At 38.4% G+C, this 27982-nt stretch overlaps 3 protein-coding genes and 1 long non-coding RNA gene across 5 annotated transcripts in view; 3 read left to right on the plus strand and 1 right to left on the minus strand.

Moving 5' to 3' along the window:
* The window catches only part of LOC135233849 (tumor necrosis factor receptor superfamily member 14-like), a 69599-nt gene extending 52929 nt beyond the window's left edge, over positions 1–16670 (plus strand). Inside the window, exons 13-15 of one of the 2 annotated variants that reach the window (XM_064297764.1) lie at positions 14131–14188; positions 16193–16212; positions 16388–16670. In XM_064297764.1, coding sequence (XP_064153834.1) covers positions 14131–14188; positions 16193–16212; positions 16388–16426 — 117 coding nt within the window. In that variant the 3' untranslated portion in view covers positions 16427–16670. Of the gene's footprint in view, positions 1–14130; positions 14189–16192 lie in introns of both variants that reach the window. The other variant, XM_064297765.1, reaches the window with a different exon arrangement.
* LOC135233856 (tumor necrosis factor receptor superfamily member 14-like) overlaps positions 1–27901 on the plus strand; it is a 34210-nt gene extending 6309 nt beyond the window's left edge. The window contains exons 6-7 of the mRNA XM_064297775.1: positions 24059–24213; positions 26654–27901. Coding sequence (XP_064153845.1) covers positions 24059–24213; positions 26654–26874 — 376 coding nt within the window. The 3' untranslated portion in view covers positions 26875–27901. The remainder of the gene's footprint in view (positions 1–24058; positions 24214–26653) is intronic.
* Positions 415–27516, minus strand: LOC135233861 (uncharacterized). The gene is made up of 2 exons (XR_010323982.1): positions 27412–27516; positions 415–575 (listed from the first exon to the last, which is right to left on the minus strand). It is a non-coding gene; the product is annotated as an uncharacterized LOC135233861 (long non-coding RNA).
* LOC135233857 (tumor necrosis factor receptor superfamily member 14-like) lies at positions 11287–13133 on the plus strand. The gene is made up of 5 exons (XM_064297776.1): positions 11287–11323; positions 11417–11472; positions 12019–12112; positions 12270–12395; positions 12603–13133. Exons 1-5 carry the CDS (start codon positions 11302–11304, stop codon positions 12806–12808), a joined length of 504 nt encoding a protein of 167 aa, XP_064153846.1. The 5' UTR covers positions 11287–11301; the 3' UTR covers positions 12809–13133.
* Positions 27902–27982: the final 81 nt, after the last annotated feature.

Here is a 27982-nt window from a genome sequence, read left to right on the forward strand (position 1 = left end):
CTCAGCCCCCTGCACAGCTGCAGCAGTTAACTAAGAGACTGGCACTTTGGACAGAAGAGCGTGTATCACTGGGGACTCACTGTGTGAGCGAGAAAAATGTCTACCTGAAATTCTGCGCCCTGGGAAATCACTGGATTCCTGAAACCAGCGATCCTCACAAGAGCCCACAGCTCTGCCAAACACTGAGCACTTCCCCCAGAACCCTCATCAGCAGTTCCATAATTAACCAGGATAACGGTGGCTCATTACCCTAGGTAACCTATCGGGATCACTACATCATGCTCATTCAAGTCCTGGAGCAACTGCAATTTTGCAGTCTTGCAGCTGTTCACAGTTACAGAACTTTTGTTTCAAAGGTATGTGGGTCTAACAAGAACTTTTTTTCTTCCAAAGCCAGCTGGCCTTGATAGGCCGTAATATAATTAGCTTTTCACATATTGTGATACATCTCTCTTTTGCTGCTCTTTTAATTGGGTAATGAGAGCTGATAGAGTAGCAACACGTGATTTTATTTTATTTTTAATCCGTCCCGTTACTGAAATGTATTGAAAGCCAGCTAGCACAGATGAATCCTGCTTTCTGTTATTCACTAGTCTTAATAGTCTTAATAGGGGCGACATAGCTCAGGAGGTAAGACCGGTTGTCTGGCAGTCGGAGGGTTGCCGGTTCAAACCCCGCCCTGGGCGTGTCGAAGTGTCCTTGAGCAAGACACCTAACCCCTAACTGCTCTGGCGAATGAGAGGCATCAATTGTAAAGCGCTTTGGATAAAAGCGCTATATAAATGCAGTCCATTTACCATTTACCATTAATGAGTGGTATTGTTGGACAGGGGTTTAATAGGTGGTTTCACTTTCTTTCAAACTTTCTGCTTCTCCTTGTATAGTAGGATCTATCAAAAATAACATGCCCTTTTTCAATAGGTGCAAGTTTAATCACAGCACGCAATAATTACACCCACCTCTTTTAGGAATCCTGTATATAGGCTCTATTTGTTGATTACCAAATGCACATATCATAGCAGATCTTAGTTCTGCATAACCAGGGATTCTAGATTTAGCATAGCTTCTTGGACTGTCTGAGGTCTAGGTTTGTAAAATTAGAACTGAGTATGAAAAACTAGATTCAAGCATTCACTAGACTCAAAAGTTCACAATCTAAACTAGTAATGTTGCAGGAATCAAAGGAGGCGATGGACAGGTCAAATGATATGCTACCGCATTCACCTCACGTTGAAAAGTGCTTCTGATAATTATACACAAATCTATTGCCTTTCAAATACATACAACCAGTGCAGACCCTGCAGGTAGATGTCTTATCATTCAGGCTGTCATTGAATCAAGAATTTATTCTTGTAAATGTTTATGGTCTAACGATGGTCCAGTTTTGTAGCATTTATGCCTACCTCTTTCCACTTTACATAGTAGGGGTCATTTTAATTGCAGATTTTGACCATTCCACTGTGTTGATTCATCTCACTCCCAAAAATAATACAGGAAAATAATCCAACAGTTTTTCACAGATCTGAAACCCACTGATAAAGGAATATACATGCTATTGTACTACCCACCTCACACACTCTTGCATACTTTATTTCTGTAGTTGGGTTAAAATATTATACAACCCAATGACATCTGTGGTGACAAACAATATATATCCAATCCCTGAAATTTCACCAAGGGCACATGGCAAGGTTGTTCTGTCGGTATACTGTTTACACTAGCAGTAGAGCCTTTAGCCATTCCTGTCAGAGGTAACCAAAATATAACAGGTACTGAGAACTGGCTTTGATTATTATACGGGACTCGATGCAGAGGATAGTTCTTCTTAACTCATTTAAAGCATTTGTTACTTGCTCTTATTAAAACTTATTAAAAAACATGAAGGGTTCTAGGTTTCGGGTTATAAAATTTATCAAACTAAATCTATCTGTTTCCTAATGTCAAACACCAAATGTAATGCTTTCAGATTTGGGTTAAAATATATATGCATATGGATTAATATTTGTTTAAAAAAAGTTACAATAGAGCCACGTTTCCACCAAAATTGCCCGGAACTTTTAGTCCCAGGAACTACTTTACCAGGAACTAAAAGGTTCCTTCAGCCCATGGTTGTCTGCGTTTCCACCGCGGTCTAAAGTCCCGCGAAGATTAGGCAAATTAGCCCACTGACATGAAAAAGCGACGTTGTCGTCGGTCCATCTGTCATATGATTTCTTCTGTAACCCCATACTACCACTGAAGTAGCCTACATTATTTTCTAATAACCGGGACAGCCCGGAGGGGTTTATTCCACTAATATACAACAGGTTACCAACAATATATGTAGTTACTTTTGTATTTATTGATTTTCATATATCCTCTCAAACACATTCATTATGTTTTTATGCGAACATTCGCTTTCATGTCTTGACATCCGAAGCGACAGAATGCATTCACATTTATATGTATAACTGGCAACAACAGCAGAAAACATGCACACGTAAACAATTTGCTGTTTGATTACTTTCTCGTCGTCAATTCCATATAGGCTAATCGCAAAATGACAAGAATAGAACGAAAACTCGGACTTGCGTGAAAATTTAAATTAGTAGTGGTACAGCCACCGTTTGCTTTCCTTCGAAGTTACTGCTAGCCGAGTAGCGAAGTGTGCCCTCCAGATGCGAACCATGCACCACAAATTAGTCCATAGTCTTCCTGGTCTTTTTGTGGAATTGAAAAATGGCAGTAAAATTGAGTAAAATTACGGCAGTCTGAAAAAGCTAAAGGGACGATTACTAGAATTAACCTGTTATTTTACCCTGACAAAAAGTGCGGAAGGTGATTTCCAGTTTGCTTGTACTGTATCACCAATGTTAATTACGCAGAACTACCGCATACCTCACATAACTGTATCAAACGTTTTGAGTCAATTACAACGGGCTAACAAAGAAAATCCGGAAGAAAATATTCAGCAACCGAATTAATCCGTTTGAACGTTTTGGTAGCCTACGTAATATGCTGTCCCAGCACGAATGCTTATCATTTTATAAAACGATTACTAAAGCAAGAAAAGAACAGAAGAGCACACGTTATAATTCCAAGACGTTGGCAGGCTATAACCAAAACTAGGCTACTGCGCCGCATAACATACAAGTTTGATTTGAAGTTATTATGAAAATAAATTGGTTTGCGGCTGCATATTTTCAAACATGGCGGGTAATGGCGGAAAATAAATACAAAAAAATGCTGCGAGTAGCCTACTCGACCAATCAGAAATGTTCAGCGCTGCAAGCTCCACCCAAAAGGTTCTTGTACTTTTGGAAAGTACTACCCCCCGAGCAGGAACCGTTTGGGGGGTAAAATAAAGCCCCAGGAACTAAATTTAGACCCTAGTTCCTCAAAAGGTTCCTAGTTCCGGGGTAAAGTTCTTGCGGTGGAAACGCGGCTTAGGACAGACAAAGTAATAAATGTCTGATGTAAACGTGTTGTTCAGCCACCTAACATTAAATTAACAAACACAAAATGGAGGCATGAAAATGAAATTAATAACCCTGTTTAAATGCAGGATCATTATTTGTCATTATTTCTGCCTGATTGACACGAAGCAATTAAGTATAACTCCTGCAGTTACACTTTCTACTTGCTGTCTTGATCACATCATCACCAGATTCATGAATTGTTATATTTGCGTTTTAAACATTGCTAAGTTGCCTCAACTGTTTATGTATATGTAACTGAAATGTGTATGTAAAATGTGGTTGTAAATGGAAGCCAATGCCTGAGCAATTTTCTAATAAAGTTTAAAAAGGCAGCATCGTTCAGTTTCCTTTTTCTGCTACTTTATCTGTGAGCTCCCACGAGCTTGCAGCGGTTGAATTTCTAATCGGCATCTTATTCTTGCTCTTATAAACGCATTCTTCTGTGAGGGCAAAGCAAAGATAGTTTGTTACAAATTTTTACCCTGATGACCCTGTTAGTATCTGTGTGCCCCTCTCATCGCTGCAACTCCCATGGTCAGTTCGAGGGCACAGACGAGTACATATTCTCCTCTGAAGTGCATTTTGCAAACCTGCAGCATTTGCTTCATTTCACTTTGCAGTTTATCAGCTAAGCTGTGCATTCTTGCATGAGAGGAGGAAATGCAGCCGGAGGATTATTGTCGGTTGCTAGAGAGTGATGACTTAACCCTCCCATGCCCCATAGGCAATCGCCATTTGCAAGTTGCCCTGTGGAGCTACTGGCCACAATCGGCACCGTCAAGATCCGAAATGGATGAGACCACAGGGCTCATCCATGCACCACCGCATGGTGCCTTTACCAAATGAGCCACCCACAAGCTCAACAACTATTTTTCAAAATGTATTTATCATTTATTTTGTAGTATTTTTGAAAGATTTTGAATATTATAAAAACTATTCTGTCCAGTTTTGCTCTGATGTAAAAAAAATTGTTTCATTTGATCATGTTTGCAACTGTCCATAGTCAGGACAAACAATGTGTGCTATATGAAATCAAAGTATGCTTTTCTGTTGGTCTTGACAAGATAATAAGCAAAAATAATAAGTAAAACAAAATAAATGTGTGGCTGTGGGTAAACTTAATTTTAAATACTTACAATAAGGACTTTATAAAATGCTCTAATTCAAAGTATTTTACAGATAAAAAGGGTATGGGTGAGTGGTTCCCAAAAATTATAAAACTGTATTTTTTAACTGATCAAATTGGGGAAAGAGGTCAGGTTTCTGCCCACTTGTAGATTCTGTTTAAATCTTGGATTACTTTAGTTGATTCCAAACTGTTTGTGGAACCTCCCAATTTTCTATCATCTGCAAATTTAATTAATGTACTTTCAGTGTTCCTGGCAATGTCATTTATATAAATGAGAGAGAGCAGTGGTCACAGCACTGATCCTTGTGGGACTCCACTTCCCGTAGTACCTTGCTCAGTTAAGATCCCTCCTACTGCTATTCTTTGTGTTCTGCTCTGTAGCCAGTTCCGAACCTTTTGTAATTCATGCTGTCTTCATTTTGATAATGACTCTCTCATGCGGTACCTTATCAAATGCTTTTTGGAAATGTAAATAAATAATATCATAACCCTTGCTACAATCAAAACACTAGGTAGCTTCATCAAAGAATGCCAAAAAATTTGTCAGGCATGACCTTTCCATAATTCTAACTTGTCTCTAATGATAGATTCTAGTAATTTATAGGTGGTTAAACCTAAACTGACAGGCCTGTAGTTTCCTGGATCAGTATTTCTTATATATTGGAATTATATTGCCTTGCTTCCGGTTATCCGGAATTTCTCAGGTTTCTAGAGTCTGTCTAAAAATACCTGCCAGTGGTTTCAAGATGATCTCACCGAAGTCTTTGAGTACAATTGCTGGGAACATTATTTCACAGAAATGACTGTGCAATCTTAAAGATATGGGTCTATAGATTAAAAGTTTACCCCCTTTAATTTGGGAACAATTTTTAGTTTTTGAAGAAATCAAGTATGCAAATGAGCCAGTAGTGAACTGACGGTGTATAGCAATGCATGCCCAGACTGCACTAAAACACCAGCAACAGGGAACTTAATTTCACAGAAATGACTGATGCCAGGAGAGAATTTGGGTACCTTCCAAAATACCTGTGCCTAATACCACACCTGTTATTTAAGGCGTTGTTGCCCTTTTTAGTAGTCTGGCTTGATTGACAATTCATTTATTCAGTAGGTGAGAGTATAAGCTTTCTAACTATGTATAACATGTCCAAGTTTGCTTTTGGAATAGCGTTTTCTAGGTCAGTGTAACCGAAAATTTTCTTATCATCGCATTCACTTACGCATTCACTGGTAGCAGTAAAAGACGCTGCACCTAACAAAATGTTGTCAATGATTTTTCATAATTTCTTGGAAAATACTATTATTATTGAGGACTTCTGGGCATAGCTAAGCCATATGTTTGCTGATAGACTTAGCTGACATCATTTTCTGGAGCAAAACAAAAGCGGATAGAACTGTATCATTGATTTACTGTCTCTGTCTCTATCTCCTGAACACAGATAAAATTTCATCATTGCCATGTAAATATTACTGCTCAAAGTATTTTGGCTATATACGTTGTTTTTGAAATTGAGTGTCTTTAAATAGGCTAGTGGTGGATATTTCACACTGTAATGTAAGCGTTAGTGTAATAGTTTTTGTGATGCATATGCAACCGTGATGACCAGGATGTTGGAACATTGCCAAAATGTGCTGGACGGTTGAAAATTGTTCATATCGTCCGTCATTATGCTGAGAAATAGCTAAACCATTTTTATTGATAGTATTTGAGTTTCTCTGCAAAAACACGCTGGTATAATGGTAATATAGCCGATAGTCCGCTTCGTTCCGTTGCTACCATAATATAACAAGCTTTCTTGTGTCTACAGCTGCGGTTTCTGGCTGCAATTACTAATATTGAATATAAACAAAAGACGCAATTTATGCTGTAGTCTGCCAATGTCGAAATAAATAATGCGGTACTCCGCGCGCAGCACGCAGGTATCAGGGATGGCGAGTTGATATTTCGTTTTTGTTTCGTTTTTTAACAATGTCGTATTTATTATTTGAAATGTGTATTATTACTCTATCTGTCTCTGAGGCGCTCTGAAATGAGTGATGTGTCGTGAACGAGTCAAGTGAACATTGGGAGCCCACTCGCATGTCTGAAGAGCCGATTTTTTTAAACACAAGACAAATAGTTAGATCCTATGTCTGAGTTTTTATTGTTTTGTCTTTTTTATGGTGCGAATAAATAAAACCTAAACCTAAAACCTACTGGGCCCTTCAAATGTGCATATCCTGCACGAGGCACATATGGAGCCCCTAAAGGGACATACATTTTTTAAAAATTATAAGCTTGTGCGCATGACTTACTGAAGCGTGCCGACGATTTAGTAATTCATGCCCACAAGTTAATTAAGTTGTGCCCACTATTTAGTAATTTGTGCGCACAAATTCATTACATATAGTCTAGCTTCGGATTCAGAAAGTGTGCATTTCGTTATTGCAGCTAAACATTACATTTTGAGTCCATTGGTTACTATTTGTAATGTTTTATTGTAACTTGGGCATGACAATCAAAAGAAAAAATAGACGCTGGGTATAACCTCATCACAGTTTCACATTTTGATGGCAATCACAACCCCCACCCCTCTCCCAGTCAAAGTTTACACTGATAAATTAACATACACAGATCAAACTATATGTCGATTTTGCATCATGATTAGGCTATAGTAACCATAGCCTATACAGCATTAATTGTAATATATTTTCCATTATTGATATTGTTTTCATCGAATCGAATATTTCCCTACTTTCAATGCACATGTGTAATAGCGTCTTGCTGTTTTTAAATGGTAAATTGACTGCATTTATATAGCGCTTTTATCCAAAGCATTATTATATATTATTATAACATTATTTTGGTAATTAGATGGTACAGAAGATTCAGTTGGAGAATTTAAGTGATAGACGTGAACAAACACCAATCATAGGTCAAAATATTGTTAACTTTGCCTGATTATGAAAAACCGGAAATGCTACTGAACGAAGAGCCGTTTGGGATCCGAAAGAGCCGGCTCTTATTGGTGAGCTGAGCCAAATGATTTGACTCACTGAAAGGAGTCGGGATTTCCATCACTATCTGAAATGTACATTCTCTGCTAAACTGAGAAATGGATTGGAATATGTGTCTGACGTGTTGCATGGTATATATATTTTTTTTTGGGGGGGGGGGGGGGGGGGGGGGGTAGCTTCAGTGTGGTGAAGATTAATTTAATGTAGAGTAACTGGTAGCTTAGCTCACTACACTTTCCAAGTAGCTTGCCCAACACTGCCTCTTCATTAGTTGCGCTACAAGTTGCGACATTGCAGAGTGTACTCGTATATCTGCCATGCCAGGATCACTGTGAGTGAAGTCCTGTAATAGGCTATCGGGGAAGCCACTGCGCAAATCGGCAAATGACCCTAGTATACATTTTTATTAAAAATGCGTCGGCAAATCGTTCTGATTCTCTAAGGGAAAAGTAAAATTAGTTTTACCTTCAGTTACATAACTAGCCACAGTTCAGCTACTTTTTTTTGGTTTAACCAGATATCCGATATCATGATTTTAATTGTTCGCTGTCCACACATTTATTTATTCATTTATTTCCGTCCATATTTCTCTATTTATTTCTGCTTTTCTTCACGAACATACACTTTTGTTTTGAAGGGCATGCTGCGGGAGTTTTTGCGAGGAAGTTTGCAGTCGCATGGGATAAAGTTAACGTGAATACTGCAATTACCAGATTTTTGATATCTCGATTTTCTATATTTTTATTTTGTTTTATTACTATTATTTTTTATAATATGTACTTATGATCATTTTGTATTATGCGTCAAACGTATTCTTCTAATTATGCCATAGATCATGCCTCAAAAAGTCACACACCCCCTTTCCCTGTGGTATTGGTTTCTTCCAAAAGTTGCACGATGAAATCGGTTCGCAACCGCAGATACGCACACGCGGAGCACTCTGTTGCGCATCAGTGCTGGAGGAGATGTAGGCTACAGCATAATGGTGTGTTGCTGAAATGGTTAGTAGCATCAATCCCTTTTTCAAACGTGAGAAAATGAAATGCAATTAGTTATACACACTTAATTGCATTTGAGGAATATAGGCATAGTTTGCTTTGCCAGATAGTTGGCTAGTACCAGCTAAAGTTAGTAGCCATCCCTCAATCCGGGTGTTTAGCCTTCTGGCTGGCTAGCTAGTCGTGACTTGTGATAGCATAGCATCCTATTTAATATTGGTAAAGGAGAGCTGTGTGAATTTTATGGCAGTGAGCTGATTCAAGAAAAGTGGCAGCAGTGTAGAAGTGAGTGAAGAAGTGAGTGTCATTTTCAATAACCATAACAGCACAAATAATTGACATGAAAATCTCTAAATAAATATATAGTATTTACCCTAATATAAATTGGGAGATTACTTAGCTACAAAAACTGATTTAGTGAAGTTTTAAAATAATCCCCCCCAAAGTCTTTGAATATATGTGTCAAATTGCAGAAAATTGCATCACTATTCTCTTTTTTTTCTGGGGAAGGACCCCCATGACCCCCGCTCTAATTGTGCCCCCCCAGAATTTTGGATTGCATGACGCCCCTGTCTCCTGCCTATGATCTACAGTGTTCTTGTACACTGGTATTCTCAGATGATTTAAATAAATATGTTTTGATAGTTTTGATAGATTCCATATGTCAACAGAGGGTTTGGATGGGTAGAGAGGTGGAGGGGAGGTGGTGTTGAGGTGTAGAGTATCTCTTCAACCTTGTTTAGTTGGCATGCCTCCTCTGACCCCACACTCTGTTTGACACATTTATTATGCATGTGTTTAGATAAGTGTCTAAAAACAGAAAGTTTGATGTATTTAAGTTATGCATTTCAATTTCATAAGGTTAAATACGGTATAATTAAGCTGATTAAACATAATAATTATTGTGCCCTTTTCAGGGTGTCTCCTGTTCGCGTATTACTCATTAGGAGATATCTCACGCGCGTACAGAACAATAAAGAAACAAGAAAGCCAGCTCTTGCAGGTGAGAATGGATGAGGATAGCATGTGTTTGCGTCTTTAATACCCATAGCTGGAACTAATTAACTTTTTCACTAACTACAATATTCTGGAGGTGTTTGGGGGTAGGGGCTGGGGAGCTAATGTGTCCCCCCCAATTCCAAACTCACTCATACGCCCCTGTGTGTGTCTGAAATTGCTCCCACATTCATCCCCAAGTAGCTATCAGTAGTCAATCTGGACACCGGGACATGTCACAGTCAAGGGCTGTATCAAAAGCAAAGGGGTGTATTGAAAGAATGTTTCTATTTGTTGATGATTTGGTCAGTTACAACCATTCTATCCAATGGGAAAACCCTCAAGAGAAATAGACGTATCAAAAGCATTTTTTCTGTACATATCGAAATCATATATGTATGTATATTCATCAAACAGATGCTGTTTAGACATACAAACCTTCTGTCCACCCCCTTCTATCCTTTCCTATCATTACAAAATCACCCAGTGTTGTGATCACCAAGTTGAACAGATGGATCATGCTGAGTTGAGTAAATTGAAGCTGTGTCAATAAAATAAAATTGTAATATTTAATTTTTTTTACATCAAACATCGAAGTGTCATTAAGCTTGCAACTAAAAAATAAAAAACAGCTTAACTGGTACAAATTAGAGTAATCAGCCAATTACTGCTCTTATCTCAGCATCAGTATTGAGGGGGGGAAATCACAAGAAAGATTCATTTTGCATTAAAAAAGGAACATGGGTCCAGATGTTTTCCACCTCTTACACTGGGAGAGTAATACTGCTTCAATGAGTTTTGTATGAATAGAAACCCATAAATAACAGCCACTTTGATGAACAGTTCATTGAACAGAAGCAGAGTAAATTTGTATTTATTATTGACTGGACAATCTATCTTTCGAACATAAATAATGGGTAATAAAACACATACCGTATAATTCACTGACGATTAAACACTATTTTCAAATAATGAACATAACACGATATTGGGGCATGTGATGAAAAAAATGCTTCATGAAACATGGGGATTTCCAGTCTAGGCTACTTTCTGTTTCATTTTCATTGTTGCTCTGAGGGAGTGAACTCCTGTTCTGTATGAAATGATATATAGTAACTAACCAATGAGCAAATAACATCATTACTATTATATCTGTTACAATTTCATCATTTCATAGCTTTATGGGTTGTTCCGGGATCCAAGTAACATGAACAATATACAGACCTCTCACCTGTTATATTGTTTCTGTGTGGTTGGTAGAATTTATTTTCCATCTGGAGTTATGGAATTTTAGTCATATGATCAAAATATGGCAAGAGATTCCAGAGCCAAAGTTCAGCACATTCAGGTCACTGGGGGTCCATTCAGTTCTCACTTGGGTCACTGCAACATGTTTTCCCATGGTTGGAACTACTTTAACTATAATCTTTTTTTTAAATGGAATGTCATTCTATAATTTCTACCCATAAATATACAGTTCAGTTTCTGTTTACTTTTGAATCGACTAAGCTCTTAAAGCAGTTACCTTTATAAATAAAAATGTGTATAGATGTTACCTTTTTAGTTATGTTTTAACATCTTCTGTAATGCACTGCAGGGAGAATACAGAAATGAAATTAACATGAGGATTATGCAACATGTTATTCTTTCTAGGCTGGATCACGGAAACCAGGACCTCTACAAAGGGAAGAAATCTGACCATAATTTTTGTGTATTACGACATATGGACGTCTGTCAAGCTCACAGTATTAAGTGTTAAACTCTGATAGAGTGCATTTTACTCTGTACATGTGACCCTCTTGGAGTTAAATTAACGCTGTCTATTTTATTGTGCACAGGAATATGCTTTCAGAGGAAATTGGATATCTGGCATTTTAAAGTCCCTTTATGGATGGTAAGATTAAAGTTTTGTCTCATTATCTTATTTAGTATAGCTTTGGTGCTTCTGTTATGACATGTACATTCTCACACTTTCCTGTTTCTGACTTCTGTTTCTTCCAGTTTTTTATTTGAATGTCACATAATTCACTCCCTTATCACAATCATAAGGTAACATTTGTAATAAGTCATGTCACAGGTATATCTTCCTGCCACCTGACGATTCATTTTTGTCCCCTGTAGGCAAGGCTGGATTAAGACCCCCTGTGGGCCCCTGGGTGCTGAAGCTCTAAAGCCCCACCCCCTCTCTCTCTGACACCTCTACCACTGACATTTCAACTGCCACCACCACACACATAGAGAAACACATACATAAAAGGATTCAGTTAAACTGTCAAAGTGAACGAGCTACTGGCTTCAGCACACAAAAAAAAAGTCACAAAAATCATTAAAATTTTGTAATATATAATAATAATAATAAGATTTGGTAATAAGGAGACAGTGGAGGAGAATGCACCAGACTTTGCTTCCAGTGTAATTTGTACTATTCCATATGCTTCAGGCATATCTATTGCTCCTGTTCTGTGGCCTCGCCTATTCCTGTGGAAGTGCAGAATATGAAATTAATGGAGAGTGCTGTCCAATGTGCACACCTGGTAAGTCACCATCTTTTATCAGAATAAAGCTTCTAATGCAGTAGATGTTGGCTTGCAGGGGTTAAAAAGTGAAGGTGCTCTTTATTTTGTCATCATTGAAATGTCATTTCAAATGGGTACATTTTGGCTTTGTTTTGTGTCTTTTTTTTCTGATTAGGGACACGTGTTTATAAGCACTGCACAGAGTACACTAGCACCTCCTGTATACCGTGCATTCAAAAGTCATTCATCCCCGTGCCCAACGGTCTGCCTCATTGTTTGTCTTGTACAGTGTGTGAGCCAGGTGAGAAAAGATTCATATTCAACTAATGTGTTCATTCATGACATGGCCATTTGCAACTTGCGTCTTTTTAATAATATGTAAAGAATTTCTTACAGTAATTAAAATTATATATGCTGTTTTGACTTGATGATGAATAATGAACAGGTCTGTTACCGAAATACTCAAATAATGTTTTAATATGGGTCTTTATTCGCTGTTCCTCCACAGACTTGGGTTTAAAAACAGAGAGAGAGTGCACCCCCACCTCTGACACAGTGTGTGGGCCTCTGGATCACCACTACTGCACTAAGACTGATGATAAGGGGTGCAGCTTTGCGCAGAAACACACCATCTGCGGGCCTGGACAGTTCATCATACACAAACGGTTGGATTGCATTAATATCTTGAAGGGACAGTTGGGTTTCTTAAAATAGATTCCAGGGTTAGTGTATGTTTTTGATTGGTGGATGCCCCTACAATGTGGGTCACCCTGAGGAAGTAGATATATTTTTCACAATACTGGCAGATCACCAAAAACTTCTGTAGGCATCATATAGAGTATCCTTCATCGCAGACATAAGTTATCTGGGCCAATTAGGAACATACACTAAAACTGAAATAGTATCAGACAACTCCACAAGTGAACTATTTCTTTTTTATCCGTGTCTGTTTAGTAAAATTAACTCACTTAGCTGCACAGTCTATGTTTCTGAAAACATTTTTTAAGATTTTTAATGTCTTGACATACCTTCCAATATATATTTGCACAGGAACAACATCGACTAATACCGAATGTGGATACTGTCCTGATAAAACTTTTTCGAATGAATCCTTTTCTGCATACTGCAAACCACACAGAGAGTAAGTTTCCTACATTTATTCCCAAATAACATAATTTTCCAGATGAGTAAATCAGTCTGGGGTAAAGCAAAACCAAACAGGAGTTGTTACTCATTGTTATTTGTGTATGGATAAATATAACCCTAAGGTTTATTTGAGATTTGGACTTATAATGTGTTTATTTTTTTGACAGTTGCCAGTCCTTGGGACTGCAGGAAATTACAGCAGGAACAAACACATCGGATAGTGAATGTGGACCAAGAAATATTCCTGTTTCCATCGTTATTTTGTATCTTGTGTCTGTGCTGCTTGCTTCAGCTGTTATTTTAGCAATTATTTTCATTTTAAGGAAGTTTCTCCCTCTATCTGGTAAGACTTTGAATTTTATTTTTAATAAACTTGTAAATGGTGATGCAGTTTGAATAGCAATTTAAGGTTGGCTGTGCTACCCATATTTTGTGCATTGAAATCCTTGTGTTTATACAAGAGATATGAGTGTTCAGCATATTAAATATTTAGTATTTAATCAGGGAATTCAAAAAGGAAAAGTAATGTACCATGTAGTACCAAATTGGTTTATTGGTGATATTCAATGTTAAAGAATTAAACAAGAAAATAAAAAAGGAAAGGTAATAATATAATGTTATATTTTTAAGTTATTAAAACAAATTTAATGTAGTTATTTAAGTAATTAAATAATGAACCATTATTTTGCTTTCAGAGAGGAGAAAGAAGAACATGGTACTTGAGAAGCTTTTTACGTCATGTGCCTAACTTTTCAAATATCTTTCTAGAACAGAATTTAATTTGCTATAAAGTTAATTTAATTAATGCAGGAGTCATGGGGTTATGCAATGACCTCTACGCTTTTATGGTTAATACTGTATTTACTGAGATAAAGTCTCCACTTTGCTAGGCAACAGATCTGACAGAACATGAAAGAATGAACAGGACAAGACAGCCACAGGATGAAGGTAAAGGAGCACATGACTTTATGGAGAAATAACAAAGACTGATAAAAATACTATTAGATGGGCTGTGTGCAGCTAGTACTGCCCCTGATACATGGAATTGTTCTGCTACGTTAAAACCATTTCGATTCTTTTTTAATGAGGGGTGGGCCCGGTTAACGTATTCTTTTACCAATTGAACGCAATTATGAAGGCGAATTGTAGCGGAGTGTAGCCCAGTGGGTAAGGAACTGGGCTTGTAACCGAAAGGTCGCAGGTTCGATTCCCGGGTAGGACACTTCCGTTGTACCCTTGAGCAAGGTACTTAACCGGAATTGCTTTAGTACATATCCAGCTGTATAAATGGATACAATGTAAAATGCTATGTAAAAGTTGTGTAAGTCGCTCTGGATAAGAGCGTCTGCTAAATGCCTGTAATGTAATGAATTTGTAAGGAATTATATTTAGTCGCAGGGAGGAAAACATGTTTATCTGACTCCATTAACTTCAAATCCTGTAAAGTGAAGATGTATGTGAATATGGGTTCGCGTATACCTGCATTGGCAGCTCTGAAAAAAACTGTTTTTTATGACACAATATGACCGTTGGCAATAACCGAAGATAGGCAGTTTCAGTGATGGAAAAGGTGAATACTTTATTTTACAAAGCAAGACAAAAGACCGCTATGATAAGAAAAGACATACAAACTAACAAACTCGGACAAAGAAAAGGAACATAAAATGAGTATTGATGAATGCCCAAATATTCTGTACAGCAAATACTATGGTACCAGGAGAACTGCTAAGCAGATTCTCCCTGAATGTTTCTTTGGCCTTCCCTTAAATCCAATCCTGAGAAAGCCTTCCACACCCCACAGCTCCCTTGGTTTTCCCAAATAAGGTCTAGACACAAATAGGCCGGTAACATCTGCCCCACCAAGAAACCCCCCTACTCCTCCAGAAAGAGAGAAACTGCACTTCCCCCCTACTCTGTAGACAAAGGAGAAGTATCAAAATACAGTGATAGGATACTTTGTACGATGGCACGTGATCCTATGATTTTACATATCAATTCTCCAAATACTTCTCTATGGGAGTCCATGGTGGTGATCCATATGTGACCCAGACACTTATGTAGGCATACCTATGTATAAATATACTATACTTTACATACTTGTGATCGTAACCCCACATACCATGTCATACCCGTTCAGTGTGCTTGTCTATGTATGATATTATTCACAGTCCCCCACATTTATCATATCATCCTTAGTTATCTGCATGCAAATACATGCATTCTTTCAGTCCATGGTAGTAGGTTTGTCTGACCCAGGAGAGCCTGGGCCATTGTCCATGGATTGCAGAGCAGCAGTTAATGGCCCCCAATTGAAGTTCTTGACCCTCCACCTGGTATGGCCACAGCTCCAAGAGGGTAATATTCTGTCATCTGAATTCTCCAACTCTTCCAGGAGGATAAGCCATTTGAAGATTGCAAAAGACAGTCCCATGCAGCTTTCAGCTGCCGTCCCTATCCTGGGGCATTTTATGGCTCCACTCATGTACGGCAGTGGAATTTTTACAACTCCACCAGTGTGCACGCCATGGAAGAATATGTCCCATTGTGAAGGGACAACAGAGTTGATTAGGAAAATTGAAATTTTACCTTACAAATTCTAAAAAGAAAAATCACGTCGTGATTGTGGACCAAGATATTCTCATAGTTACTGTGCTGCTTGTATTAGAAGTATCAGTTGTCATTTTAAGAACCATTTTAAGTTTCCTCATCTACCTGGTAAGACTTTTAAAAATTAAATTAAATAAACATGTAAAGGGTGATGCTGTTTTAATAGCAGTTTTTAATGTGAACAGAAATCTTCATATTTATACAAGCAATATGAGTGGTTAGCATATTAAAGAATTAAACAAGAAAATCAAAAAGGAAAAGTAATGCAATGTTACATCGTAAGTTATTCAGAAAAATGTAAATGTTATCTAGTAATTAAATAATTAACCATTATTTTGCTTTTAGGGAGCAGAGGGCAGAACATGGTATGTGAGAAACGTTTTTACATTATGCGTTTAATTTTTCTAAAACCTTTCAAGAACACTTATTTGCTATAAAGTTAGTTAATTAACTCTGGAGTCTCTCTTACTGTTATGAAATGACATCTATACTTTTATGATTAATACTGTATTTACTGAGATGAAGTCTCCACTTCACTAGGAACAGAAAGTGATGATGAACAGGATAGATCAGCTGTAGGATGACGGTAAGGGTACACATGACTAAATGGGGGAAATCATGAAGACTGATAAAAATACTATTATATGGGCTGGGTGCAGTTAGTACTGCAGCTGACACAGCTGTCTACTGTGTGCATGGAGTTGTTCTTACATGTTAAAACCATTTTGATTCTGTTTTCTTAACATATGCACATTTTAATGAGGGATGAGGGTTCAGTTAATGCATTCTTTCACCAATGAAATACCACAGTGATGATCCATCCGTCAATTATCTAATGCGATTATTACTGGCCAGCATTGCAGGGAGGGCTGGAGCTGATCCCAGCATGTGGGCAAGAGGCAGGAATACACCCTGGACTGGCTGCCAATCCATCGCAGGACACCCACACCATTCACTCACACAGTCATGCCTAAAGGCAATTTATCACAATCTTCATGTCTTTGAACTATGGGAGGAAACTGTAATACAAGGAAACCCACAGCGACATGGAGAGAAAATGAGGCCACAGAAAGGTTATTCTAATTGTGAAGGATTGATTTAATACGTCTAGTACAGGGGTGGCGAACCTGCGGCTCGCGAGCCGCATGCGGCTCTTTGCCTGCTGTGCGGCTTGGGGCTGTTCTATTGGTGTTCTCGGTTGAGTTCTTTTTTTTTTTTTACATTTTAAAATATATTTCTGATAAATCAAAATGCATTTGAATATTTGACAATACTGGAAATAAATTTGCCGATATTTTTAAAAAAAGAACAACGCGTTTTTGCTGAGTGCGATCTTATAGGCTACTCTGGTGCGACTTATAGTCCGGAAAATAGCGGTACCTACTCTAGCCCAAACATAAAACATACTTGCGCAGACGCTAAAGTTCGTTAGCCAGGCTAGCGCTACTGAGTGAATCGCCATGGCAGAGTCAGGAAAACGTAAAGCTAAGCGCAAATATGAAGATGAGCACAGGCTATTTTTACCTGAATGGGAGGAATTGTATTTTTGCCGAACGAAATGGGAAATCCTTCTGCTTGATATGTCAGACTTCACTGTCGCATTTTAATGCTTCAAACCTGGAGCGCCATTTCACCTCACTCCATGCTAACATGACCCAGGAGTTTCCCAAAGGCACTGAACTTCGCAAGCACAAGGTTAACGCGCTGAAACGTCAGTCAGAGAAGCAGACTTAGTTTTTTCGAAAATTTACGAAGCACTCTGAGACGGTCGCATTGACATCATATCTGGTGGCATGGAACATTGCTCGTGCTAAAAAGCCATACAGCGAAGGGGAATTTGTGAAGACGTGCCTCAGAGATGTTGTTGCTATCCTCACTCCTGAAACGACAATTGGAGGCTAGTTGGGAGAGGGAAAAAGCACAAAAAACAAGCTTTGGATGGGTAGGCAGGGACGTTGCAGAACAAATGCAAATTCATGAAATTGAATTTTGTCCAACTGTGTTGTGGCCTGTGAGACCAGTCTGGATGTTGCAAAATACTTATGTGGACATGGAACTATTGAATATAAAGCACAGAAATAAAACAGCAGATTTAGTTCAGGAATATTACATGCATAGGAACAGGAATTACAATGACTATTTACAGATTTTTACAGATGGGTCAAAGGATCCAATAACAGAGGTGACAGGGGCTGCAGTGGTGATTCCCAGTCACCAGACTGGAATCAGTAAGAGAACGTCAGATTATTTGAGCATATATGCTGTTGAGCTAATTGCAGTTCTGTTAGGATTAGAGTGGGTGAAAGGAGTGACGGCAAATAATATACTCATCTGTAGTGACTCTATATCAGCATTGTCAAGCATTAAAACAGGATCAGGAAGTAATCACCAAGACATATGAACTGTTGTTTAATAATTCAAGGATAACTAATCAAGGGAAAAACATAATGTTCATGTGGGTACCAGCACATTCAGGAATCCAGGGAAATGAAAAAGCAGATAAGTTGGCGAAGGAGGCGGTCAGGAGAGAGTATGTAGACCTTAATGTTAAACTTTCAAAATCAGAGGGGAAAAGCATCGTTTGGAGGGGAGTAATCAAACAATGGCAACAACATTGGGATAGTGAAACAAAAGGAAGACATTTATATAAAATACAAAATAAAGTAGGAACGGTAAGAAACAGTGGAACCGATAGAAGAGAGCAAGTAATCATAAGTAGATTAAGAATTGGTCACAGTAACTTCAATAGCACACTATTAATTATAGGAAAACATCCAACTGGCTATTGCGAGGAATCAGAAACAGTGGAGCATGTCCTGATTGAATGCAGGAAGTATGAGCAAGAAAGAAGGGTAATGTTTACAGGATTACAGAGACTAGGAGTGGAGGCAAGGCTTACAGATGTGCTTGAGTGTGGGGACACGGTGGAGGGAAAGAAGGTAATATTTAGTTTTTGAGGGCAACTGGAATAAGTAACAGGATGTAAGAGATCCAGACAGCAGTACATGGTTAGATCCAGAAGGAGGCGGTAATGCAATTTAAAAAGGATTACAACTTCCGTAAAACACCGAAGAAGAAGAGGAAGAGGGCTGCCACGCACCTAAAATGCCCGTGTCAATCCAGTTAATTTGGTTACAACTATCGATGGTCATCAAGGAAATATGCAACTTTTGAGCGACGCCATACAAGGGCGCGTTTTCTGTTTGCTAAATTTAATACAGAACAAAGTTATGAAATTTGATTGATGGCTATCTCCATAATTAATATATTGAAAATGATAACATGCCGTCATCCGTATGTCGTATGGTAAGTGCTAAGGAAGTTCGCCTAAGTAATATAATGGCGGAGTTGTTTACTCGCCATTTGAACTGCGTAGATTAGTTTAACGTGCTAACACCCTTACAGAGAACAATGCCCTATGAGCGAAAACTTCGACGAGGTGTCGTGATAACACAAGACATCATAGCTAACTTTAATTACCTTATTTGCTTACTAGCGCAATGAAATGGACGAAATTCACTATTCACATCTATGACGAGTTTTTTCGTGTATCAAGCCAGTCTGCAAATGACGTTGCCAGGTAGCCTATCTCGTCAGGTGCATTGTAACAGTTTTGTATTATTTTATCTGTAATTAAGAAGTGTTCCCAGGATCAGTGTAAATACGCAGTAACTGTTGGATTTATCTACTCTGGTAAACTCGCGTATTCTTAATCTTGAAAAGAAAGTAATGTAGTAATATTTTTGGCGTAATACCAGCAATTTCCCATAAATCGTCTTGCATGTAAATGCCACTCACCTATACTGCCGTCCGGAGTTTAGTTGACCGAGTATTTTTTTTCCCTCGCAACGTAATAAACTACTGGTCGAATACTCTTTTCTACGCAGACTTAAAGAAACAAACTTGCCTAACGCGACACCGCTATTAAAAACAACGTACTCATACCAACGAACTTTACAAGCTTAGGAATCTCAGTCTCCTGTTATGAGTTGTCTCAGTTAGCACCCAGTTAAGTTCGTGTAAACAAGCCGTTTCTGTTGGAATCTGCTGTCAATCGATGGCTTAAATTAAACATCAAGATGCTGAAACACACCAAAAATCCAATAGGCAGTGTCACCCCCACAATGCAGATGGGATCTGCCCTATTATGGCGGGTGTGTTAACAATGTCACTTTAAAACCAGTTAAATTCAATTTGCTATGAACACTCGTGGAATTGGTGTACAACAGTTGTTGTCTAACGCTTTGCAATAATGTTGCATACATTTGTTTGTGTACCAGAAAGTTCAACTGTTTCTGTCGGTGTTGCACAGTTTTGAGGCTGAACATTATTTTGACATTAGCTAGCTAACCATGTTTGCTTATGTAGACTAACTTAGGAACATTGTATGTCTGTGTTTATCGCTGGTATATCTAAAGTTAAAGCTTACAAACTCGAAGACAAAGCCACAGGTAAGGGGCACGTGATCTACACACACACACTTTCGTAACTAATTATATGGAAACCTTAAGTTTGATGCCAGAGCTGAAAAGAGGTTAATATGAATAAACTCAGAAAAAAAAGATAATGGTGGCTTTTGACTGTGCCTTTTGGACTATACCGGCACTGGCCCTGCAGGGATTACATAGGAGTCAAAAACATAGGTTTCAGTTAAAATCACTCACAGTTGTACACCATGCTGCAATGGCATTGCCATGTATATTATATATTATTTTCAGATCATTACAACACTGCGCACACTAACCAGACCTCTCCTTTCAGCCTCCTCTCATCAGCTTGCTGTCTAGTCTCCCCGATCACCCGGCAGCCATTTGTTACAGCTCCCACCTCTTTGTCCTCGTCCCCCAATGTTGGAATGACCTTCCATAGTCAGTCAGTCAGTCAGGAAGCCAGACTCATTGGCTGTTTTCTGCAAACATCTAAAGACCCACTTTTCAGACTATGCCTCAATGTTTATATTTTAAAAAAGAACAAAACAAACCAAAAAAAATATCTTCATTATTTTACAGATCTTCAGACATTCACCCTGATTGGTGGCATTCACAATTGTATTTTTGTCTCTAGCTGTAGTGGTGTTTGCTTACTATTAAATGGACTTTGATTAAAACTATCGACTAAATTAGTAAATTGTAAATTGACTTGAGGCTCTCTTGCGCCACATCCTGTGAGTGCAGTGGAAAAGTGAACTGCTGGCATTCACTAACATGAATGGCATTAGCGTGTCTTTAGCCTCCCCTAGCAAACCTCTAGCTTTTCATTGCTGACCTCAACTGGATAGAAGCGCCCATATTGAGGGAGGAAATAGCTGATCCAGGAAATAGCTGAATTTATGAACCACAGGGTCACCTTTAATTACTGATTTACATTTATCAGACCATTTTATACTTGCCTTTAATATCCTGTAAATATCCTTTATTTTAAATGATAATCACTGCTATTCATAATTGTCAGAATTGTGTGAATGGTGAAGTGTCATAGAATATAAATTTACAAGAAACAAAATGTTCAAATTTAACATCTTTATTTTCACAGGTAATGTTTTCAATGTGCATTGTTTTCTCAATTGGAAGTGAGTGTGGGCCTGCAGAATACAAAACTGGTGCTGGAAAATGTTGTCCTATGTGTGGAAAAGGTAATCCTCATGCCTAATCTATTTACTTATTAATTTATTATGGGAATGGCTAACCATTGAATAAATAAGTGTGTGTGTGTTTGTGGGAAATAATAAAATTCCTTTTAAGGTTAAGTAAACAATTTCTGTACAGGACAGCTGGGGACTGAGGGAGTGTGTTTGATCTTTTGTAAAAAAAATCCAAAATAGATTAAATGATTAACATGTTAAGATGTTTTTTTCTAGGTTCAGTTGTGCACAGACACTGCACTTCAGACTCCAGCACAACATGTATTCCGTGTATCAGAGGGACATACATGGATGAACCCACTGTACTTACTAGCTGCTTTCCATGTAATACTTGTGATCCAGGTCAGTTTTCATGACTTTCATATTAATTTCATAATCATTAATATCATAAAATACAATGCTGTTGAAAGTTCAAATTTTGCAAAATATGTTTTCTAGGGCAGGGACTAATGTTTGTACAACAGTGTACAACAACCAGCAACGCAGTCTGTGATGTCAAAGATGGATTTTATTGTAAAAGCTATTCAAAAAATAAAGAGTGCAGTTATGCAATAAAACATTCCACATGCTCCCCTGGTGAATACGTCAAAGTACCAGGTAAGATTTCAGTTAATAACCCTTAATTTCATCTGAGGCAACAAGTAAAAACATAGAGTTGAAAATGTGTACAACTGTATCAGTTTTCAGTAGTAGAGAACATTGCTCAGTTTTCAGTCTTTAGATTAAAACCGATGCAGTAAAGTGTGTAAAAGTATATATTTTTGTATAATTTGCCCCAATCCCCCTTTTTAACTGCACGTTTTTTTATTGTCCATTTATACATTTCCCCCAATATGCAGTGCCCAGTTACAACAAAGCCCCTCCTGTAACTAAGGTGACCTATATCATTTCTGGGGTGTACAGGCTGCCGCCATTGCTTATACTCTGTAGTCCTCCAGCTGAGCTGCCCGCCCAGTGCGCCTGTTTTACAGCTAGTGCAGGCAGACAACAGGCACCCAATCATCAGCGGATTGGCTTGTACACGAGTGATACCCTGTTGATTGAAGCCATCCTTCCCTGAGGCCCCCAAGGCCAATTATTTATCACCACCTCACCATTTATCCGGCCATAGCTGGCACTGGAGTGGTCAGGATTCTGTCCATGGACCACTAGGCCCATCACTTCAGTGAAGTTCTGGCAGCTCCACCCAAACACACATTTTGCCTACAGGAGAGAAATGTATTTTTCTGTTGACAACCGCTGTCTACTTCACTGTACTACAACTTACTACAGTTTTATCAGTAAATTGAGGAGGAAGTGCCTTCTTTTCAGGAAGAGTGGAGACTTTTGTAGAGAATTTAAAACCCATGGTACCAACTCCAGAAAATACATATATATATATATATATATATATATATTTTTTTTTTTTTTTTTTAACGTATTTGGACTGACTTCCTATCTCTTTACACTCTGTTATCATGTTAAATAATTTCAGTGGATGAAGGTATTTAGCATGCATTAAATGCTTCAGTTATCATTCATCTTCATTATAAAATGATAGAGGGGTACTTTGGTGTGTGTGAATGACTTGTGGTGTGTTCTGTGCAGGGACAAAAACTGCAGATACACAGTGTGAACAGTGTCCACATGCTCATTTCTCTACATATGGTGTCAGCTGCACAGCATGGACAAAGTAGGTCAAGTTTCCTAAACTACAGTTTACGGTTTATTGACTTTTGTTTTGGTTTAACAGCATACAAAAGGATCTGCTTGGCACCTCCATTGTTAAATTACTTGTTTCATATTGATTTTGTGGTGTTTTTATGTTTACATTCTGGTACGCAGAGCAAATTACTGAATTGTGCACATACTATGGTTCAGTGAGCGACAGTATAACTAGAGAGAACTCATCTGGAAAACTGTTAAAACTAAGAGAAGTAACTGAAACTAAGTGTAAAGCAGTGCTGTCATAATCATTACACTGAAGTGCCATATTAAAAGGCACAATAAAAAAAACGGAATACAAAATATCCTTTTGCATCAGTTGCACAGTTGCATCAGTTGATGTTCAATAAATTCAAAATAGTGTTAGGAGGGAGAAGATAAGGTTAAGGATGCTGGGATACAGTTTGAGATGTGTTTTCAGTGCGCACTGCTGTATTGTCAAGACTAATCGACAGATTTTGAATGGGCAAGGACTTGGGACTAAGCAACATTTTGGCAAAGTTGAGTTCCATCCATCCAGGTTCTAAACCATATATTCCTGATCAGGGTTGGAGGTGGGGGCCAGAGAAGTGGGAATACACCATAGACAGCTAGCCTGAGCTGTGACTTGGGTCTGTTTGAAGGGAGTAGGAATACAGCCAGGGGCCAGAGAGTTTGGAGATGTATGGGAGTAGTTCAGATGAGAGCCTGGAGGAAAGGAGTGGGGATTGGTCCCAGGTCACGGTTAAGGATAAGTTGGTTTATAAAGTGGGAGGATGTCAGCATCTGGGATGGGTGAGAATGGCGAGAGACAAGGGAAGGCTAGATTTTTCTCCTGCTTGATAGGAAATGATCTAATCCAAGTTTGCTCTCATTTCTTATTTCAGGTGTAATTTTGACCAACAGAAGACTGCAGAAGGAACCAAAACAAACGATACAGTTTGTGAAAATATACCTGAACTAAGTAGATTATGGATTCTTGGACCAGTACTATTAACAGCTCTTCTATGTGCTGGACTAATTGGAAACTACTTAAAGGAAGGTTAGTTAATACTTGTCTGAAAGTATTAATAAATTCTCATTGTTTCATTTTGTTAATTTAATATGCAGTGCATCCATATGCTTCTTCTGGTTTTATATTAATATGGCAGTTATGCAGTTTACCCATTCTTCAACAACCGACACACTACAGCCAACATGGCTGGCTCCTGGAGCAATTGGGAGAATGCATTAGTACTATGAACCAAATTTAAATATTACTGGACATCTTGGGAATATCTGTAGGTAACTGCATCGGTTGTGAAAATAATGTTGAGCACTGGTGTACTGATTATGAGTAAGAAACATTTGGATCAAGGCAAAAATCTAAACAAAACAGTATGACTTCATGGCCATCAGGGGTTTTGGATGCTCCTGGTCATTTTTTATTATTTTCTTTCCAGGGAAGAAGAACCCATTGAAGGTGAGTTGTCTATATTTGGTATGCAATGTTTTCATCATATATCATATCTTATAATTCACTTTCTTGTTAAGTGCAGCTAACAAGGTTTGATAGACAAGCAGTGATTATGCTTTTACAGTGAACTCCATAATGTTTGGATATATATAATTTTTTTTCTTGATTTGGCTGTGTACTCTATAATGTAATATTTGTAATCAAGCAATTGTTAAAGTGCGCATTCTCAGCTTTTATTCACATTTATCCGCTTTGGTTTCACCACAGAAATTACAACACTTTTACATTCATAACCCCCTCATTTCAGGGCACCATAATGTTTGGGACATATTGATGTTATGAAATGAATGTAATCATGTTATAGTAATTTGTTGCATATCCTTTGCATACAATGACTGCTGGCAGTCCGTGAGCCATAAGCATCACAAGATGCTGAGTGTCTGGTGATGCTCTGCCAGGCCTGTACTGCAGCCATTTTCAGCTCCTGCTGGTGAAGGACTGAGGTGAATGACTTGACCAGTCAAGAAGTTTTAAATCAATACAAATCAAATAAATTTTATTTGTATAGCGCTTTTTACAGAAAACTGTCACAAAGACACTTTACAGAGTAGCTAAACTAAAGAGGTAAGTTTTTAGCCTACACCTTAAGACGGAAAGTGTGTACAAAGCCCACACATTTCTAGGGAGTTTCATAAAACGAGCTCAGTAAGAGAAGGCTCCACCACCCATTTAGATATACGTGGACTTTTCACTTATCCAGCATCTTGAGAACAAAGTGGTCGTGGAGGAGAGTATTTTCAGTTTTTGGCTTTGAAAAACTCCTTTGTTGCTTTAGCAGTATGTGTGTGATTGCTGTCTTGCTGAAGTGACATCCAATGAGTTTGGAGACGTTTGCTTGAACATGAGCCGATAAGATGCTTCTGTACACTTCAGAATTAATTCTGCTGCTGCTATTAGCAGTTGCAGTACATCATGACTGAAGACAAGCCAGTACCTGTGGCAGCCATACACGCTCAAACCATAACACGCCCACCATGGTTTTTCACAGGTGAGGTGGTATGCTTTGGATCTTGGGCAGTTCCTTTTGGTATCCATACTGTTCTTGCCATTTCTCTGATAAAAATGAATCTTGGTCTTATCTGTCATGAAGACATTTTTATAGAATTGTACTGGCTCTTTTAGGTACATCTTAGAAAACTGTAACCTGGCCATCCTGTTTTTTTTTTGCTAACTAGTGGTTAACTGGTGTAGCCTCTGTAATTCTGTTTGTGAAGTCTTCTGTGGGCACTGCCAAAGAGTATTTCTGATCTGTCGGGCAGGTCTTTAAGGGGTTTTCTTCATTATGGTGAGAATTCTTTGGTCATCAACTGTGGAGGTCTTCCTTGTGATTACTGCGCTCACCGATGCTGTCTTTTGTGATGATGGTCCAAACGGTTGATTTTAGTAAGCCTAAGATTTGTCCTGTGTCTTTGACAGTTTGTTTTCTTTTTATTTCTGAGGCTAATAATGACTTCCTTGAATTTCATTATCACAACTTTGGTCCTTAAGTTGAGAAATGCCAATGATGGACTCCAAAAGCAAAATCAAAAGGCTACAATCAATACTAAATTCTGAAATTCAGATGCCTGTACTAAGGAAACGATTGAGCACACCTGACTAGAAATACCTTTGCAGACAAACATTATGATGCCCTATAATGGTGGCATTATATTTATAGTAAGTGCTATAATTTCTACATGGTGAAACCAGAATGTATAAAATAAAATAATTAAAAAATATAATAAAAGCTAAGATTCTGCACTTTACCCACTGTCACAAAGACACTTTACAGAGTAGCTAAACCAACGAGGTAAGTTTTAAGCCTAATTGTTTGACTACAAATCTAAAATCGTGAAGTACAGAGCCAGATCTAGAAAAAATGTCCTTGTCCAAAAAATTATGGAGCTCGCTATTTGTGTTGCTCTCAGAATGACATCTTGGATGGGATCTTGTGTATTAATAATAATGAATTCACTTTTTAAATCAGACTCCCATACAAGAAACTATCAAAGAGTCCTCCTGAACAGAGACAGCTGCTTGAGGGGTCAAAAATTGCAGTGGGTCAAAGCTTTCTGCTGTAACACCTGTTCCACGGTGTTCACCGCCCTGCGCCCTCTCCTCGCGGTGTTGGGCGAATCCAGCGCTGGATGTGTGGAACACGGTCTCCTCCTCGTCCACTTCCAAAACCTCACCATCAGCAACAGGTAACAGTCACTCAGCCCCCTGCACAGCTGCAGCAGTTAACTAAGAGACTGGCACTCTGGACAGAAGAGCGTGTTACACTGGGGACTCACTGTGTGAGCGAGAAAAATGTCTACCTGAAATTCTGCGCCCTGGGAAATCACTGGATTCCTGAAACCAGCGATCCTCACAAGAGCCCACAGCCCACAACACAGAGCACTTCCCCCAGAACCCTCATCAGCAGTTCCATAATTAACCAGGATAACAGTGGCTCATTACCCTAGGACAAGGTAACATATCGGGATCACTACATCATGCTCATTCAAGTACAGGAGCTACTGCAATTCTGCAGCTGTTCACAGTTACTGAACTTTTGTCTCAAAGGTATGTGGGTGTAATAAGAACTTTTTTCTTCGAAAGACAGCTGGACTTAATAGCCTATCATATAATTAGCTTTTCACATATTGATACACCTCTCATTTTGTTGCTCCTTCAGTAGGGTAATGTGAGCTGATAAAATAACATCACACATGTTGCTACTCTGTTTTTAATCCATCCTGTCACTTAAATGTTGTTCACGTGTCTTAATGAGTGGTATTGTTGGACAAGGGTTTAATAGGTGGTTTTACTTTCTTTTGAACTTGCTGCTTCTTGTGTTGTGGGATCTATCAAAAATAATCTGTTTCCTTTTTCAGTAGGTGAGAGTTTTTAATCACAGCACGCAATAATTACAACAACCTCATTTAGGAATCTTGTATAGTCTCTGTTTGTGACTTTATTTGTTAATTCTGCATAATCAGGGATTCTAGATTTAGCATAGCTTCCTGGACTGTCTGAGGCCTACACATTACGTCATCACCAGTGCACCATTTTAATCCCAGCACCCCTGACCAATGTACTGAATCTGCCAAATGTCACGATACGGGGGCTAGGACCCAGGCGCAGAGTGGGAGCAAACACGAAACTCAAAAATGTAGATACAAATAAGATTTTACTAACAAAAAACAACAACAAAGAGCCACGAGGGGCATATAACAAAACTAAAAGAATACAACAGGGTTCGTACGGTCATGAAAAACCTGGAAAAGTCATTGAAATTTAAAATGCAGTTTCCAGGCCCTGGAAAAGTAATGGA

Source organism: Anguilla rostrata, chromosome 11 (assembly GCF_018555375.3).
Source record: "Anguilla rostrata isolate EN2019 chromosome 11, ASM1855537v3, whole genome shotgun sequence".
NCBI lineage: Eukaryota > Metazoa > Chordata > Actinopteri > Anguilliformes > Anguillidae > Anguilla > Anguilla rostrata.

What these genes read in the sequence shown, in the direction of transcription:
- LOC135233857 (XM_064297776.1), top strand. Translation starts at nt 11,302, where the DNA reads ATGGACGTCTGTCAAGCTCACA. An exon ending in GGACGTCTGTCAAGCTCACA is followed by an intron (nt 11,324 to 11,416) that starts GTATTAAGTGTT and finishes TATTGTGCACAG; the next exon opens with GAATATGCTTTCAGAGGAAA. An exon ending in CTGTCCAATGTGCACACCTG is followed by an intron (nt 12,113 to 12,269) that starts GTAAGTCACCAT and finishes TTTTCTGATTAG; the next exon opens with GGACACGTGTTTATAAGCAC.